We start from the raw sequence: 17,166 nt of genomic DNA, 5'->3' as shown, positions 1-17,166 counted from the left end.
AAGCAACAACAACAAAATGGGGCCAGAAGACTGTCAAATGTTCTATCAAGTTACGCATTACTTTAAACCACTTGTGTGATTAGTGCATGGTGGGGAGGAAGTTACTTTAAGCTGGCTGAACTGAATACAAAAGCAGAAGTCAGGCTGCCCAGCCTCTTCTCTCACTCTGACTCCACATTAGTTCATCATCTGGCCTTGGGTGTCTCTCTGAGCTACAGTGCTTTCGCATTTCTTCCTCTGCACAATACCCATGGGGAATGCGTTCCTCCCATACCTGCATCCTTGCCCCATTCATACTCTCCACGATCCAGCCCTAGCCACCTGCACACTGCATCCCAGATGCCATGAACTCAGGCTCCAGCCACACTGGTTTACTCATGCACCTCAAGTACTTTGAGTTTCCTGTTTTTGTGGTTTAAAGCATCATTTTATTGTGCCTAGACCATCTTGCACTGCTTCCCTTACATGAACCTCCACCCACCCTTCACAGCCCTGCACAGAAAACCCCCAGCTCTCTGCCTGCCCACCGTGGTGGAAAGCTCTCTCTCCTTCTGCACTTGGGCCCTATTTACAGACCGTTCCTTGGCTTGACACCCTGATTGTAGCCTAGCACTGCAACCGTTTCTCCTGCGAACACTGAGCTCTAAGTTTCTGGCAACCAGACCTCACGTCCGGAGCGTGGCGGTATGCTAGCTGAAAGCTCAGGCTCTGGGGCTGCCCTGCCGGTATGCAAATCCTCTTCTGCTCTTTCCTAGCACGGAACCTTGGCTGCTTTGCTAGCTTCTCCTTGCTTTAATTTCTTCATCCGTAAAATGGGGACAATTCTGTATACAGCACCTGTGCACAGGCTACGAGGATGACCTGAATTATTCATGCAAAGTGCTCTTGACTACCTACTATTCATGCGCGCCATCTGCTGTGTGACCCTTTGGTACCTCACACAACTCTGCACATTCTGGGGACCCAGTTAATATGTAAAATTGGCAATAATCACGCTCTTTTAGCCCCCATTTTAGTATCCAGGGGTTCCCAGAGTTTAAGGAAAGGAAATACTGAGGCAGCGGCTGGTGTTATTTTAGCTTCTCTTATGACTGGGCATTTAAACTAATGCTGTCCTAAGAAAGCAACCTGGCTGAATAGGGGGTTTCCTGCATTTGAGAGGCTACACTAGGCAGGTAGTCATGTGAGCAGGGGGTATGACTGGGTCCACGTGGCCTCCACATTCCACCATAGTGGGGAGAGAGCAATTTCGGTGCTGTGGGAAAGTTCTTTTAGCAAGCTACTTGTAATCTGGATGGAGGTGATTAACTCCCGGTGGCTGGAGGGGTTTGAGGCAACACCGAGAAAGCACATTTTCAGGGATTCACAGAGCCGATGGGGAACAGAACCGAATAACCATGACTTTGCTTCTTTGTGCACGTAAGTTGGTGCTTTCACAGCACGCTCACTTTGAAGCTGAGGGTAAGTGAGACCAAAAGTGAAGCCCTGACACAGGGAATACGCTTAATGTGTTCACAATCCAGAAGATAAATAAGTATCACACAGTGTCAGTCGCTTAGTTGTGTCTGTCTGTGATCCCACAGACTGTAGCCCGCCAGGCTCCTCTGTCCATGGAATTCTCCAGGCAAGAATACTGGGGTGGGTTGCCCTTCCCTTCTCCAGGGGATCTTTGCCATCCAGGGATCAAACTGGGGTCTCCTGCACTGTAGGCTGGATTCTGTATCATCTGAGCCATCAGGGAAGCCCAGTATCGCACATGGATTTCTAAAAATATATATAGCCCTATGTGATGGCTCTTCTACCTTTTTCTGAGGATGCCATGAGATTTTGTGAAGTAGTTTGCAAGTATAAAGCATAGGGTAAACAGCATGTGAGAATACGAAAATATAGCTACCACCCTGATGGTCTGCCACTGACGGCGCATGGGAGTCCAGGACTGGTACTAGTCACTTGATCCTTTGCCAAGAATCACTATTCACATTTAGGAGAAAGATGCACGATAACACAGTTCCTTGGGAAGATAATTAAATCCCCTGTATCCACTCTGTTTCCTTACACGGGTTGCTCTTTTGAGAGCTTCCTTTATGAGCCAGAGGCAGGATCCTCTGCTTAGATGTGAGACAGCACACCATGGCCCAGGAGGATGCCAAACCTCTCCGTTACAGCATGTTCGTGGCATTTCAGGGACATAGGTCAACCAGATCCAGGAACGCAGGCACTCCGTAACCAGAGGAGGACAAAACGTTATAAATGGAATTGACTGACCCTTTTCGGAGACCTTGCCAGAGACGTTCAGGAGAAACATACGTTCAAATTTCACAGAAGTAGGAAGAGTCATTTTAAAATCCAAAATCATATGAAAATGTTTTATAAAATAAATTATGAAAGAGATCAAATATGTCTCAGCAAAATAAACAGAAGGCATATTTCCTAAAGATATGTATATTTCAGCTTGTTATTTTTTCTTCTGATTTTATGAGCAAATGCAAGAAATAATATAAAGATATACTGTGCCAGGACCTAAGATGCATGTAGCGTAATACTGCTACAAAGAACGGAAGAGGTCAAACCTACTGCCATTTAAAATCCATTCGACCATCTTTGAACGGCTGATGCCAAAACCTGGAAAACTTCTAGTCAGGTGAGTTGACAAAGAAAAGAAACTCACATATAAAACATAGCTTTATTATCTAAACAAAAGGGAGGTCCTAGAAAAGCTTAAGGAGCACTTGGGAGAGAGAAGTACCTCTTCGCCTACCTTTGTAGTCCCTACACCACTGGAAAGACAAACAGGCTATAGCAGGTAGAGCCTGGGCCCTTACTCACAAAGGGTCGATGTGAGCCAGCAATGGGGTATCCCTGGACCTGGGTCAGGTACTACGAGAGAAGAGGCTGGTCAGACTCATGAATCTTTGACCTCTTCTTGAATTTTGTCTTGGGAAGTCTGAGGTCATTTCAGGGGACTCTCACAGCAAAGGACTCTCAAAAGTCCACAATCCTGCTCTGCCTCCCATTTTGGGGGCACTTACTAGGAGACAGTTGTTCCATGGCAGTTGGACAAGTAATATTATCAGAAACAGATGGTGAATGAAAAGAAAAAAATTCAAGTCTTACCCATGTAGGTTCCAGAAATGCTACCTGTTTTGAAATGGCAACCTGCTCCAGAATTCTTGCCTGAAAAACCCCATGGATGGAGGAGCCTGGCAGGCTATAGTCCAAAGGGTTGCAAAGAGTCGGACACGATGAGCGACTGAGCACAGGTGTACTACTCAGTAGGCATACTGCAAAGTGCAGAGAGACTCCAGCCATCTCAAGGTTTTACTCCCAAACTGAACAGCACGTACATGAAGACATAACACAAGTAGCTGTGTGGTGCTTGGCTCCTCCCATGGTGACTTTTGGACAGCAAGCGAGGGAGAACCCTACTAGTCACCTCAATTCTACAACCATTTTCTGAGTACCCAGCTGCAAACCAGGCACCGTGTAAATGCAGGGATGACGTGGGGAGCTTTAATAGTAGCTCCATGTCTCTCCTGCGGGGCTGTCGTCAGACCTGCCACGTTTTCAGCACGGCCACGGCTGGCTTCCCATACTGCCTATGGCTCTGCAATGTCCCCTCAATATTCATCCTATTCCTCCAGTGAGCAATGCTATGCCTTTGTGAGAAAGTTGACTAGAGTTAAGGGAACCACCCGTAGGTATGGAGGATAGCAGACAGTCACCTACTCCCATGGGGCCTGAAGTCAAGACCAAAATTTCATTAATGCTGTGGACTGATCAATGGCAATAACTTCCCTACAATCTGTCACTTCACAACGGACCTTTGAATGTACATTCTATTACTACTCTCAGAATGTGGGCCAGACCCTGAATCTTTTGAAGAATACACTTGTGTTGGCTGGGGGATGACAGAAAGAAGGATAAAAGTCACTTATCAAAGGCTTACTTACTTATCAAAGACTTTGTACACCCACCTACCTGCACTAATTCCAAATTCCCAAGTTTCTTTCAAGTTTCAGTTCAGTGTCACTTCTGGGCGATGACTCTCCCTATTCACAGAATATTCTCTGCAGAAGTATGGCATTCCTCCCCCTGCTATGGCTCTGCTAATCAAGCTGAACTTAATCTACCTGCATACATCCCCTATGTCCCTCATAGTCCGCAAGGTAAGAACTGTACCTTGATTTCCAATGTCTACCGTGTCTAGACACGTCACCAGTGTCTACCATGGTACCTGCCTAGCAAGTGCTCTAGAAACAGTCTGAATGCATGTTGTTTAAATGACAAGCATGCGTTCATGTTTTGTTTCTCAACAGGCTGCAGGCTATCTGAGGCGATGGCTCACACCTCTCTGACAGCCCCTAGTAATCCCTCCCTGTGTTCACACTGAGAAGTCATCTATAAATCTGCTGACATGTAAAACAATCCTACAATTAATGATTGTATTTTTTCTTTAATCACAGATAGGATTTTTTCCTTGAAAAAACTTAAAATCGAGACTTAGATTCATCTTTGTTTTAACCAGATTCATATTTGGGGCTATAACTTTATATTCTTTAGCTGCTGCTGCTGCTGCTGCTAAGTCGCTTCAGTCGTGTCCGACTCTGTGCGACCTCATAGATGGCAGCCCACCAGGCTCCCCCGTCCCTGGGATTCTCCAGGCAAGAACACTGGAGTGGGCTGCCATTTCCTTCTCCAATGCATGAAAGTGAAAAGTGAAAGTGAAGTCGCCCAGTCATGTCCGACTCTTAGCGACCCCATGGACTGCAGCCCACCAGGATCCTCTGCCCATGAGATTCTCCAGGCAAGAGTACTGGAGTGGGTTGCCATTGCCTTCTCCATTCTTTAGCTAGCAGTGGCAAAGCAAACAGCCCAACAGAAATGAGAGAATGAGTGTAGATCATCTCTCTTCATCACATTCATGCTCTTTGTGATCTTCCTACTCCATTGGCTTGAATCAGCTTAATTCCAAGTAGAGACTGATCTACATTCAAATTTATTTGTACAAGGACAGAAAGGTCTAGTGACTGCTAGCATCCCTTCTTCCGTTACCACCTATTATATATTCACAGCTCTAGCTTCCAAAGAAACCCAACTCTCAAATCAAGCTTCAGACCTGACCTCACAGTTTAATACCACTGTCTTCTGCCATAATAGAATAAGATGTACTGAAAGTTGCTAAAGAAAATCGCACCGAGGATGGATGATTTCCAAACAAATTTTACTACGTGTGATACACAAAAAAAGAGCACTCTATTTGTAATTTAGGATAAGAAGAAAACTTAAATTAGGAAGTGACTGTGGCAGATACATGAAAGTGGATTTCATGATGTAAAACCAAAAAATTCATGTTGTTCTTGCCTTTATGTTAAACAGACCACTGAACGCTTTCTCAGCAAAGAGACTGAGTGTGTATGGATAGTCCCTACAGAAGAACACTAGAACTTGAGTGAAGAACTTTTGGTGCTAGTTCTTTCTGGCTACCTGCTTCATCTAGATGGCCCTAACATCAAAAAAGACAGTACCTTTAGCAGGAGCTCTATAACTTCTGTGTGGACAAGTCCGTGCACCGGTTCTCCATTGATGTGTGTGATCAGATCCCCAGCTTTCAGTCCTGCCTGGCAAGCTGGACTTCCTTCTTCTACATTCTAAAATTCAGGAGGAGAAGATACATTAGGAAGCAAACAGATGACAACCCTGACACCTACTGTTCTCTTGCAGCACAATATTCTGAGTTCAACAAATGATCCTGTGATTCTAAGAGGAAACCAGTAAAATATGGCTCACTATTTTTGTTCTGCCATCCTCCTAAAAAGGGTAATTCCTATGGTTCCTTTAGCATTATTTCAGGTGACCTGAGAAAGTATTTTAGAAAAAAAGAAGGCCAGGTGGAAAAGACTAAGAAAAGAAGGATAAAAATAGGACTATTTTGTACTATTTCTACAAGCTTGGTATATAGAGTGGATAATCAGATTTGAAGACTAACAAAATTATTAAAAAGAATTAACTTTTGCTAAATTCAGTCCTCCCACACAGATAAAGGGCAAGCATATGAAGCAGGTCCCAGACGCCAGCTTACCAGGAAACTCATTTGTTGTTAACTATGCCTCAGCTGATCATTCATTCTCTAGTTTGCTGGGAATGAAAACTGGCCAGAAAGAGAGTCTCACCCAAACGATATGATGCACTGTGTAAATGTCGCTGTCTCCCACGTACACCCGGATGGCTCGAATGGTGAAACCATAGTTCTTCCCCAAACTGTGGATCACAATGGGCTGGTGTGGACTGGCAGAAGCTCCTGAAGAATCTCGGCTGGGAGAGGAATCCCTTGAGGAAGAAGGGTCCGAGGACAGGGAATGGGGAGACATCGGACTTCCCAGCGGAGAGACAGCAAACATATCTGCAACAAAGAAGCCAGTCATCAAAGCTCTACCGACTGAGCCACCAGGGAAGCCGCATTACTGAGTGAGTACTGACGAAACAATTTGCATCAGGAAAACACTGTAATGGTAACTTTCCTATAAAAGAATCATTCCTTATTACTATGATAAGAACTGATTCTCTTCAAATAGTACCTGCAGTTCCAGCAAGGTTTCTGAGAGGATAATGCAGGTGGATAGAGAAATTTTAAGACAAACTCACTTCATATTCTTCAACATCAATTCTATCCTGTTTTCCTTGTTTTATGAACAAACACACGTTTTCTTTATGGTTCTTGTCACTGTTTCATCTATGTGAATCTAAACAAATCCTAACTGGTCATATGAAATTGTGCACGCACACCTGTGTGTGTGTTGTGTATGAAAAAGAATAATCTACAACAAGATGCTGTGGTTGAAATCTGAGCTCAGTAAGGGCCAGGCTACGAAAGGCCAGTGCTATTGAAGACTCCCGGGGTGCAGTGAGTAACACTGTGGCCACAGCAAGCTCAAAGTATCCAGACTATCTTCTGTTGTAACTCTTGGGATGTGTGCGTGCTCAGTCATGTCCGACTGTTTCCGACCCCATGAACCAGGAAGTCTGCCAGGCTCCTCTGTCCATGGGATTATCCAGGCAAGAATCTTACATCTGTCCAAAGGAGAACAATTAGCTAAATGTATCAATGTCCAGGCTCTTTCACTCTGACTTCATGTGGCATCTTGACACTTTTTTCCTGGCTACCTTCTGTCTCATCCAAAGGCCAGCTGAACAGACCCACGCTGATGGGCAGGGAACTTCAAAACATGCAAAGGCAGGAAGAAGGCTGAGCGGACACACAGCTCCAAACTGCTAAGAAAGCCATGCCCCTGACTCTTCTCCTCAATACATCTTTCCTCACCTCCCCAAACTGAATAACTGACCCACGCTCACCAAGAGGTGGGCTTTCTCACCAGCTCTCAAAGTGGACTGGACCACATTCCACTTACTGACCACACTGGAGCCATTGCCTTGTGCTTGTGAATAGTCATTCAGACTAGGGTGTTTGTTTTAAGGTGCTATACGGACATCTCCCAGAAAACAGAGCATGCTACAGTGAGCACTACCCCCTCAATGAACATTTCTTTCTGCACAAATCTGAAATTTCAAAAATGTAAACAATCCCTTTTATACATGGTCTGTATTCTTCCAACTTCAAGCCATCTGCAATATAATTTGACTGCCGCTTCCATTCTCTTACTGTCTGTCATCTGAGTGATAAGTCACAAGCACCAGTGTGTATATTTTCATCTCAGCCAGTGAAATTACACCAGACTTTGTGATTAGTAGAGGCAAAACTAGGTTGTCGAAAAATACCGCAATTCAACAAAATCATAATTAAGCCCAGTTTTTTAAATATAAGGCAGAAAATGACCAGGCTACCAGTAGGAGGAAGCATAACCCAACAGACAAGGCTGGTAAAACTTGTAATTTCAGTGCTGTCTGTGATACACTCTGCATCCCCAGAAATGAAAAACGTACGTTCTCTGTATTGATTTCCTCATTAATTAGATGAGAAAAACTATACTTAGCTTTCTGACACAGATGCTGTAAACAGCTCTGTAAAGGATATAAATGATGCACGGTCTAGGGAAGAAAAATTATTCAGAAGAGGGAAATTTATCACTTAACTTGGGGAGGGGAGAAAGGAAAAAGAAAGAAAACAAAAGAAATAAGCCTTTGTGGGAAGGGATCCTGCCTCATCTCCTGCTGCTGAAAGAAGTGCGAAGGGGTAAGTCACGTTTGTTTTCTGGGAGCCCTGAAGGCCCTCCAGGGAGTCACTCAGGAGGGCTGTGCCAGGGCACCACCCATTACTGGTTCAAGCAGTCTTGCATCTCAGCCAGCATGCCAGGGAGCGGGGGGCACATGCACAAGCCACACAGTTTCATGCGAGTCGATGTCTCTACCTCCTGGGATCATGAGGGACAGGGCACTGGCAGAAAGGGACTTTGTGACTTTCCCCGAGGCTTTCTGTTTCTCTGTGCTTTCTAAGCGCTGCCGAGCCATGTGAGAGGCGGGCTCACTGGAGGGCTTGGAGGCATTGTCTGTACTGTCCACACACTCGCTCCGTCCATTTATCTGATCCAAGTGCTCTGAAAAACTGCCAACTGTGCAAAGAAGAAGGGATAAACATTTCAGGAGAATTTGGGATAGGAGAGCTGGGGAGGAGGGAGGAGAGAGAGGGAAGGACGAACACGGGGAAACAGAGGCCCGTGTGGCGCATGAGTCCACGTGGTGTCAGGCAAACATGGAAATCAAGTGACTGGTTCGAGAAAGGTGAGTTGGAGGAGAGAGAATGAAAGAGCTGTCCATCCAGATTCCATTCTCGTTGTACACAGGTCCATTAATTCTTAGTTGACTCCATTTAACTAGAAGAACAATTGCGTTTTAGAATCATTTACAACTTTAATAGACAATTCCTCCTCCTGACCCCACTGTGAAAGGCCATGAACCAAACGTCACTTTACGAACCCCATGACCGCCCACAGCGTACCACGATCATCCTATGATACTAGTGATCAGCATTAGCAAGGCAGTTAATACCGGTTTTTGCTAAGTGGACATCATTCAGTCACTTCATAGAGACTTATGCCCCTGTCATCTACTACCATCTTTCCAAGACTCATCTCACACTAGGCTCAGGATGTAACTTACATAAAAGTGCCTAAAGTGTCACCTTTGACCTCCCACACCTCCTTTCATCTAAGCTCCTTGTAAATTTCACAAGCCAAGACCAAGAGTTTCCTTCACTACCCGCGGCATTACCCAATGGCTCACTACGTCTTCTTGGCTTTAGTCTTGACACAGACATATGCTGACCTGTCCTGAAATTCCTGGACCAGTGAGAAGATCTGTCCCCCTCTAGGCCAGCCACATGCCTTCTTTATTTTTAATTTTATTACCCTCAATATAAACCGGAAGGGTTTTTTTAAGTTAAAAAATTAGGACTTCCCTCAGCAGAGTAATGTAAGAGAATATGTCACTGATCCCAGTCTGGTAAGTGCACAGGCCCAGTGTGAAGACAGCTCTCTCTTGTCAGCAGTGACATAGTGAAAAACAAGTAACACGACCATCTCTTTCCGTTTCTCCTATTCTTTCTTTCACGGTCTATCAGTTTTTTGGGTTTTTTTTCCTTTCTTTTTCCTTATCACTGATAATACATATTTGTCTGTCCAGAAAAAACAATGCTTATCTCCCTTTTCTTTCTAAATGCTATACTAGAAGCCCCCTGTGCTTTAAAAATCATCAGCACTATCATCACATTAAGATATGCAATACACAGAGAGAACTGAATACCATTATAAATGATCCTTTGGAAGACCAGCCAGCACATCGTAAAGTGCTGACCATGACATTCTTTGCCTAGAAAAGAGGCTTAATTGGATTTAACTCACATTGCTGTTGCAGTGCTAGACACAGTCCTAGTTCACAGAGGTGGCATGACCCCACAGGCGTGGTCCACGCTAAGGGGAGCCTAGGACCCGGGACAGTGGGGCTTGAGAACCGCGCAGTCCATGGCCACCCAGGCGCTGCAGGCGCTGTAGGCACGGGAGAAGATTCCCAGTCATCTGTGTGACACCCATCTGACCTTGGGGGCCGTACAGAATAGAGAGATGAGCTGATTTGCTCATAGCAAATATCTACTAAAGAAGATAATCTCAAGGCAAATAACAACCCTCTTTCCACTTGTATATGCTAAACTCAACCCCATTTAACAGTGTATCTATCCTATTCACTCTAAATTAAGAAATCAACTGCTGAGGGACTAGACAAAAACTGCTTCACGAATCAAATCTCACCTCAAAAACCTTCAGCTTGCTCTGGGATACGTTACACGCTCACTCCTCCCTTCTAGTTTGGTTTGGATGGGATCATTGACAAGTATGCACTGGAAAGCTGAATCTCTTCACGATGAATAATTTGTCAGATGCGTTCGAGCACTAACCTAAATTTTCAAGACTTTTGCTTCTCACTGATTCAAATACATTGTAGTTGAGAGAAGGAAACACATACAAAGCTGGGCTTCTCTCAGTGCTGGAGTGCGTGTCTTCTATCATCCCCCTGCTTGCCTCTGCCATCTCGTTTCATAGCACTGCATATAAACGTGTGAGTCTTTCCTGCCAAGGGTGGATAATGTCCCTTTAATGTTCTGTAAATGTCAAGGCTTCTTTCTTTTTGATGGTGGAGCAATATAAAATTCAACAAATTTAATTTTACTACAGTCACGGTTTTCAGATTTCCTAATCACCCTTGGCGAGGAGCAAACCAGCTCATCTCTCCATTCTGTACGGCCCCCAAGGTCTTTGATTATTTTTAGTGTGTGTCTGAGGGAGACAGAGAGAAAGGTGGTTTGAATCTATTAATCAAAATGCATGGCAGGACAGAGACAGATTTTTTTTTTTTAATTATGAAAGTAATCAATCAAATGCTTAGACACCATTCCCCTCCCCCTCCCTTATAACTGTCTGAGAGTCAGCAGGCAGAAGAGTCCAAGAGATCATAAACAATTCATCATATTAAGAATACATGTGAAATAGAGGCAGCCCTATTCAGAGTAAATAATAAACTAAGAAACACATGAGAACTTAGTAACCAGAAATATAAAGCACTTGACATATCCACATTTGATTCGATACCAAGATGAACAGGAATCCTAGGCTACTAGTTTGTTTTCACACACTTTTTCATTGCTACTATCTTGGCTCTACCAAGTTAGGACATGTGGAATTATCCCACATGGAAACAGAACTGAGAGGAAAAGAGAGAAGGGAAAAACCCAACATTATTTTTCCCCATGATCAACTATCAGCTCACATGAAGTTCTGCAGAACCAGACCTTTTAGTGAGGCAGAAATAAACCCTGTTTGTAAAAGTTGTTATTTTGAAATGATTCAAAACAAAACAAAATTATACACTGAATATTCAGTTAGTTAAAAAAAATTTCACGATAATCATTCATGGTTATCAATATAGCATCCTGGATATGGCTTAATGAAAACATTTATTATAGCAACCTTAAGCCATACCCATATTTTTATTTTTTGAAAGCATAAATGCATATTGCTCTGTGGAAGGATGTGCTATGAATAACATTTTTATAAACCAAATAACATCTGAAATGCACCTCAAGGGCTTGCTCTGAGGGAAGAGTAAGTCCAATCATTTAATGAGGACACGTCTGTGATTAAGGGCCGCAAGTATCCATGATACATTGCTGCTGCTGCTGCTAAGTCGCTTCGGTTGTGTCCGACTCTGTGCGACCCCATAGACGGCAGCCCACCAGGCTCCCCCGTTCCTGGGATTCTCCAGCCAAGAATACTGGAGTGGGTTGCCATTTCCTTCTCCAATGTGTGAAAGTGAAAAGTGAAAGTGAAGTTGCTCAGTCGTATCCAACTCCTAGCGACCCCATGGACTGAAGCCTACCAGGCTCCTCCGTCCATGGGATTTTCCAGGCAAGAGTACTGGAGTGGGGTGCCATTGCCTTCTCTGCCATGATACATAGGCATTCTAAAAACCTGTGGAGACACTGCTCTTCTGGTCAGGAAGGTTTACTTCCCACAAAAGTAACATCAAAAAGAGTTCTCCCAGGAAAGGCCTAACCCCCTGGACTGCTTCCCACACACCACACTGTGTCTCAGAAGTGTCTTCACCAGTTACCTAGAGGCTGGAAACTTGTGTGCAGTGGAGTGGTTTCATAGCCACACAAGATATCAGTTTGAACTGTGTTGATATTTCTGACTCCCCTCTCCCCTTTCAATCTGTGAACCTCATGGCATGAGAATTTTGCTGCAATGACTGAGGGTTTAGAGTGGAGACTATTCGGTGACTGGGTATAACATGGCCCCACAACAAAAACCAGCTCCTTCAAGGAAACAGCTACCCATCTGAACATTGAAGGGAAAACTGGCTTACACTGTATAGGTGGTGATTTAAGACGCTATTGAGGGTCCTGCTGACCGTCTGACAGGGTTGCTTACTCATCACTTTGAGTTAGATGCAGCTCCACAAGACCCGTGCTGTGCCTTTGCCTCCACAATGAAGAACAAGCTCCCCTACTTCTACTTCTGAAGACCATCCAAGGGCGCCGCTGAAACCCATCAGAGGACGTGAAGGCTTCAGGTGAAGCAAGAAAGACTGGCCGTACAGCCATGCACTAAGGAGAGGGCTGAGATGTCTGATCTCAGCTCTGAGGAGTCCACCGCCCAACCCTAAGGAGTGGGGCTGTAAGAGAGTCTAGCAACACAAAACACCCACCATCACTGCCTGTCCGAGCACCGCAGTCACTTGTCAGCTTGGCGGGCGATGCTGGGATGGCAGGGGCCAGCCCACGGCCTTACCTGACAGAGTGGAGCTGCTGATGGTGCTGGCCGGGGTAGTGACCTCGGGCTCCTCCTGAGCACTCTCTGCAGCAGGCAGGGCTGGCTTTTCCGGCTCCTCGTGTAGCTCTCTGGGGTGGGGAGCGGCCCCGTCGTGTTCTGCCTCTGCTGAAACAGCCAGCTTGGGAAGCAGCCCAGCACCGCGTCTATGTCTGTTGCTTTCAGTGTCTGAAGAGTTGGATGTGGATAACTGTTGCCTTAATTAAACACAAAACAAAGTCATATAGCTATAGACACTAGGAAATTGTGTGCAAGGTGAATTTTAGGGAACAAAAATAAAACAGGTAAAAATGGAACTGAGATAGCCTAACCAACACATGTTGAGGGCAGTGACTTCTAAACTGTGCCAGACCAGAGGTATCCCCAGGAACCGGTCAGAAGCACACTCTTGGGGCTTCCCTTGCGGTCCAGTGGTAAGAATCCACCTGCCAATGCAGGGGAAATGGGTCTGATCCCTGGGAAGATCTGATATGCTGTGGAGCAACTAGCCCATGCACCACAAGTACTGAGCACACGCAGAGCCCACACGTCACAACTAGTGAGCCCGTGCACTGCAACCAGAGAGCAGCCCCCTCTTAGGGCAGCTAGAGGAAGCCCATGCAGCAACAAAGACCCAGCTCAGTTAAAAATAAATACATGAAAAAAATGTAAAAGGATATACAATTGTATTTTTTAAAAAAGGAAAAGAGAAATATGCATTCTCAGCCCTCATCTCAGACCTCCTGGGTCAGCACTTTGCTTCCACTGGCCCTCCAGGAGATTTGGATGCATGCTCGTGTTTAAGAACCACTGCCCTGGTAGCTACTGTTTACAATGCTTCTTAACAAGCATTTCACATACATTTCAGAATACTCTGAACTCCAGCTTAGTGTTTCCGTGGATGGCAAAGTTGTGCTTTTAGTTTTGTCCCCAGGGTCTTCCTTCTCTTCTCCTGAATTCTGAGTACCTCGATCCATACTGCTGAAGACCTGCAAGGCAAAGAATCAGTACTTATTAATATCTTCTTGAAAGGGATTGTCAGAAGAAAAAAAAAAAAAGTCCTGGGAGAACAACCTGAGAGTTTGACTAAGGTTTGAATTGGGGCCATGTATTCAGAAGGTACTTTCCAATGCTATTTACTTGAGTCCTGAGGTGAGTGGCCAATTGTACAATTTTATTTCCTTTTGGAGTGGGGAGCTATGAATTCATCACATTCTCACCATATCTCACTATGGACTTTGTATCTGCAAACAAAATCCATAGATGCATTGGGGTTTCCAGGCCTGGGATCAATGCACGCATTAGATTACATTTAACCATGAAGCCAATCAGAAAAAGAAAATCACAGAGAAAAAGATTGAATGGCCCCCAGTCAGGTGCAGGAAGTAGAAAAATGAATTGGAATTGAGAGGGAAGAGAAAAATAAATTACCTGTTTCAAGACCCATTGGGGGGAGATGCAGTGTGTACTTGGTGAGGTATTTGTTTGGCTTATAAATCACATATACCAACAGGCAGCCTCATGTATTGATACTGGGATTTCTGAAGGGGATCATAGCTTAAGCAAACTGAGGTCTCTGCTGTATCACCAGCAACATGGAAGCAGAAACAGAGAGCTGAGAGTCCAACCCAGGAAGCACTCGCTACACCCAAGCCAGCCAACTGCTGTTCTCATGGGGATGGCCCTTATAGCTCCTATAGTCTCCTGGGATTAGGAGGAAGGTAGCGAAAGAGCAGGAGAGAGCAGAGAGGGAGCAGCGTAGGGGATGGCTTTGACGGGCCAGAGAACAGGCACCAGGAGAGCCTGAACTGTCATCAGCTTCTTTCCTGGCTCTGCTCTAGACCTGGGCCTCCCCTCCAGGGAAATCCCTACCTCCCTGTGTCATTCCTGTACCCAGGGAGGGCAGTGTCGGCCAATCTGAGAGCACTTTGGGTAGTCACTTAGAAAAAGCTACGGAACACCCTCAAATCACTCACTGCTATAGAAAAGCTGCACAATAATGATGCAAAATGCCATGGCAACAGAAAACATATCTTGAGTGAAGATAGCAAAATGAAGTTAGGGTGCCCTGTAGGTTCATTTCTGTCTTCCCAGGGCCCTGCTTATCTCAGGACTATCAGGTGCGTCTTTGGTTTGTTTGTCTTTTAAATCTTCCCACTACCAGTCAAAAAGCACCTTTCTCCAACATTGATTTTTATCTATTTCTAAAATTCTAGCTTGGCTGGCCTACTGCCCCTTTAATATATCTTACCCTTTCTATCATTGATTAAAAGATTGTCTCATTTCACAATCAACTGTCTCCAAGAGTCTGGGCTTATATCGAGCACTAAGCCTTCTCCTTTGTGTTGTATCCGTGGGATACTAGAAGAGGGCTCTGCACACAATGAGCTTAAAGTTCTTCTTATAAAAGCAGTGGGAGATGCCTCCATGGCCCAGCAAGAGCTAGACCAGGTATCAGATACTCCCCAAAGAAAAACCGTGAGCTCAAGTCTCTGCCTCCAAGAAAAAGGGTATTAATCTGTGGAGCTGGAAACAGAGAAATATACCACTGCATGGGGGTAGGAATGCTGGTTTATCAAAATGGTGGGGTCACTCTTTTCTCTCCCTAAAAGAGACTCCAAGCTCCGCAACAGCACAGGTGGTTTTCACAATCTTGTAAAGGTATTTAAGGTACCAACTATCTGACCCGTGGGCTTCCCTGGTGGCTCAATGGTAAAGAATCCTCCTGCCAGGGCAAGAGATGTGGGTTCGATTCCTGGGTCGGGAAGATCCCTTGGAGGAGGAAATAGCAACCCACTCCAATATTCTTGCCTGGGAAATTCCATGGACAGAGGAGCCTGGCGGGCTACAGTTTACGAGGTCACAAAGAGTTCGACACAATTTAGCAATTAAACAACAACAAATCTGACCAGTAGGAAATTCTCTAAGAGAGACCCTCTTATGCCATATTTCACTTACCTTAGAAAACCTATGTGAACATGAGGAAAACTGCCTTATTTCCACATTAAAGTCTTCATCATTTGTGTCATCTTCTTCCTCAGTCTCCATATGATGGTACTTCTCTGACCGAGCTGCAGGAAAAGGTTTGGAAAGCAGTTTCAATTACTCAGAATTTCAGCTTTTAACTTAGCTATTTTAATTATGAGTTTCTCTATCAAGGCAACATTATGTTTCAGAACTCATGGGTTCAGGACTGAAAGGTACCTATCAAAAACAGAGCTGATTTTCCACAAAGAAAAGGCCAAATAATGTTTTATGTCAGATAATGCACATACTATCAAAATAACTTGTGTCGTCTTCAGATTCCAGTTGGGGAATGAATTCTGCCTTCTGTCTCAGCAAACTGTTCCAGTCTAAGCAACGGAAGAATCGATGCTGTTTGACTTCATACGCACCACCTTAGGGTAGGGAGTGGAGGGAAAGAACAGAGGGAAAAGTGTTCAGTTATCCTCCCAACAAAGGTAAGCATCAGTTTTTAAGAACAACAGAAAAAAAAAAAAATTATCAAGAGAGAATTAAAGAAATCAGGGAAATCTTTTTCATGCTACAACCCAAAGCTCCAAAAATTTTCCCATAATTTATCAGCAGGGGATTTGATTTTGCGAACAGCAGTTGCTATGGCACAGTTTTTCTTTGTTAATTTTTCCATGACTTCCTCCATTTTTCAAAGGTTAATGACACGGCCACTTAAAATCCCATTATGCTGAACCTGGGGACATGGACACACACTGGCCCAAAGCAGACTTGCTGCTTACCACTCCCCTAAAATTCTAAGAAGGTATAAAACGTGGTAATGGCATTAATTCCTCTGGAGGTAAGTGTTTTTTTTTGGGGGGGGGGAATACCTACCACAATCGATTTCTCTTTTCTCTTTTTAAAAATTATATATATTTAAAAATTATATATATCTAGGCTATGTTGCGGAGAAGGCAACGGCAACCCACTCCAGTACTCTTGCCTGGAAAATCCCATGGACAGAGGAGCCTGGTAGGCTGCAGTCCATGGGGTCGCTAAGAGTTGGACACGACTGAGCGACTTCACTTTCACTTTTCACTTTCATGCATTGGAGAAGGAAATGGCAACCCACTCCAGTATTCTTGCCTGGAGAATCCCAGGGACGGAGGAGCCTGGTGGGCTGCCATCTATGGGGTCGCACAGAGTCGGACACGACTGAAGCGACTTAGCAGCAGCAGGCTATGCTGGGTCTTTGTTGCTGCACACAGGCTTTCTCTAGCTGCAGAGAGTGGGGTCACTCTCTAGTTGTGGCCTGTGGCCTCTAGGACATGCAGGTTCAGTCGCTGACCCAGGCATGTGAAATATTCCCAGACCAGGAATCAAACCCGTGTTCCCTGCA

General features: G+C 44.8%; 1 protein-coding gene across 1 annotated transcript in view; it reads right to left on the bottom strand.

Annotated features, from left to right (window-relative positions):
* The window catches only part of MAST4 (microtubule associated serine/threonine kinase family member 4), a 617,121-nt gene that overhangs the window by 14,398 nt on the left and 585,557 nt on the right, over window positions 1-17,166 (bottom strand). The window contains 7 exon segments of the mRNA XM_070357543.1: window positions 5,526-5,648; window positions 6,171-6,400; window positions 8,364-8,564; window positions 12,795-13,030; window positions 13,674-13,801; window positions 15,771-15,883; window positions 16,088-16,210. Of these exon segments, the coding sequence (XP_070213644.1) occupies window positions 5,526-5,648; window positions 6,171-6,400; window positions 8,364-8,564; window positions 12,795-13,030; window positions 13,674-13,801; window positions 15,771-15,883; window positions 16,088-16,210 (1,154 nt within the window).

This window comes from Bos mutus, chromosome 20 (assembly GCF_027580195.1).
Source record: "Bos mutus isolate GX-2022 chromosome 20, NWIPB_WYAK_1.1, whole genome shotgun sequence".
NCBI classification, from domain to species: Eukaryota; Metazoa; Chordata; class Mammalia; order Artiodactyla; family Bovidae; genus Bos; species Bos mutus.
Note: the sequence above shows the minus strand (reverse complement) of the source record. Positions and strands in the feature narration are given on the sequence as shown.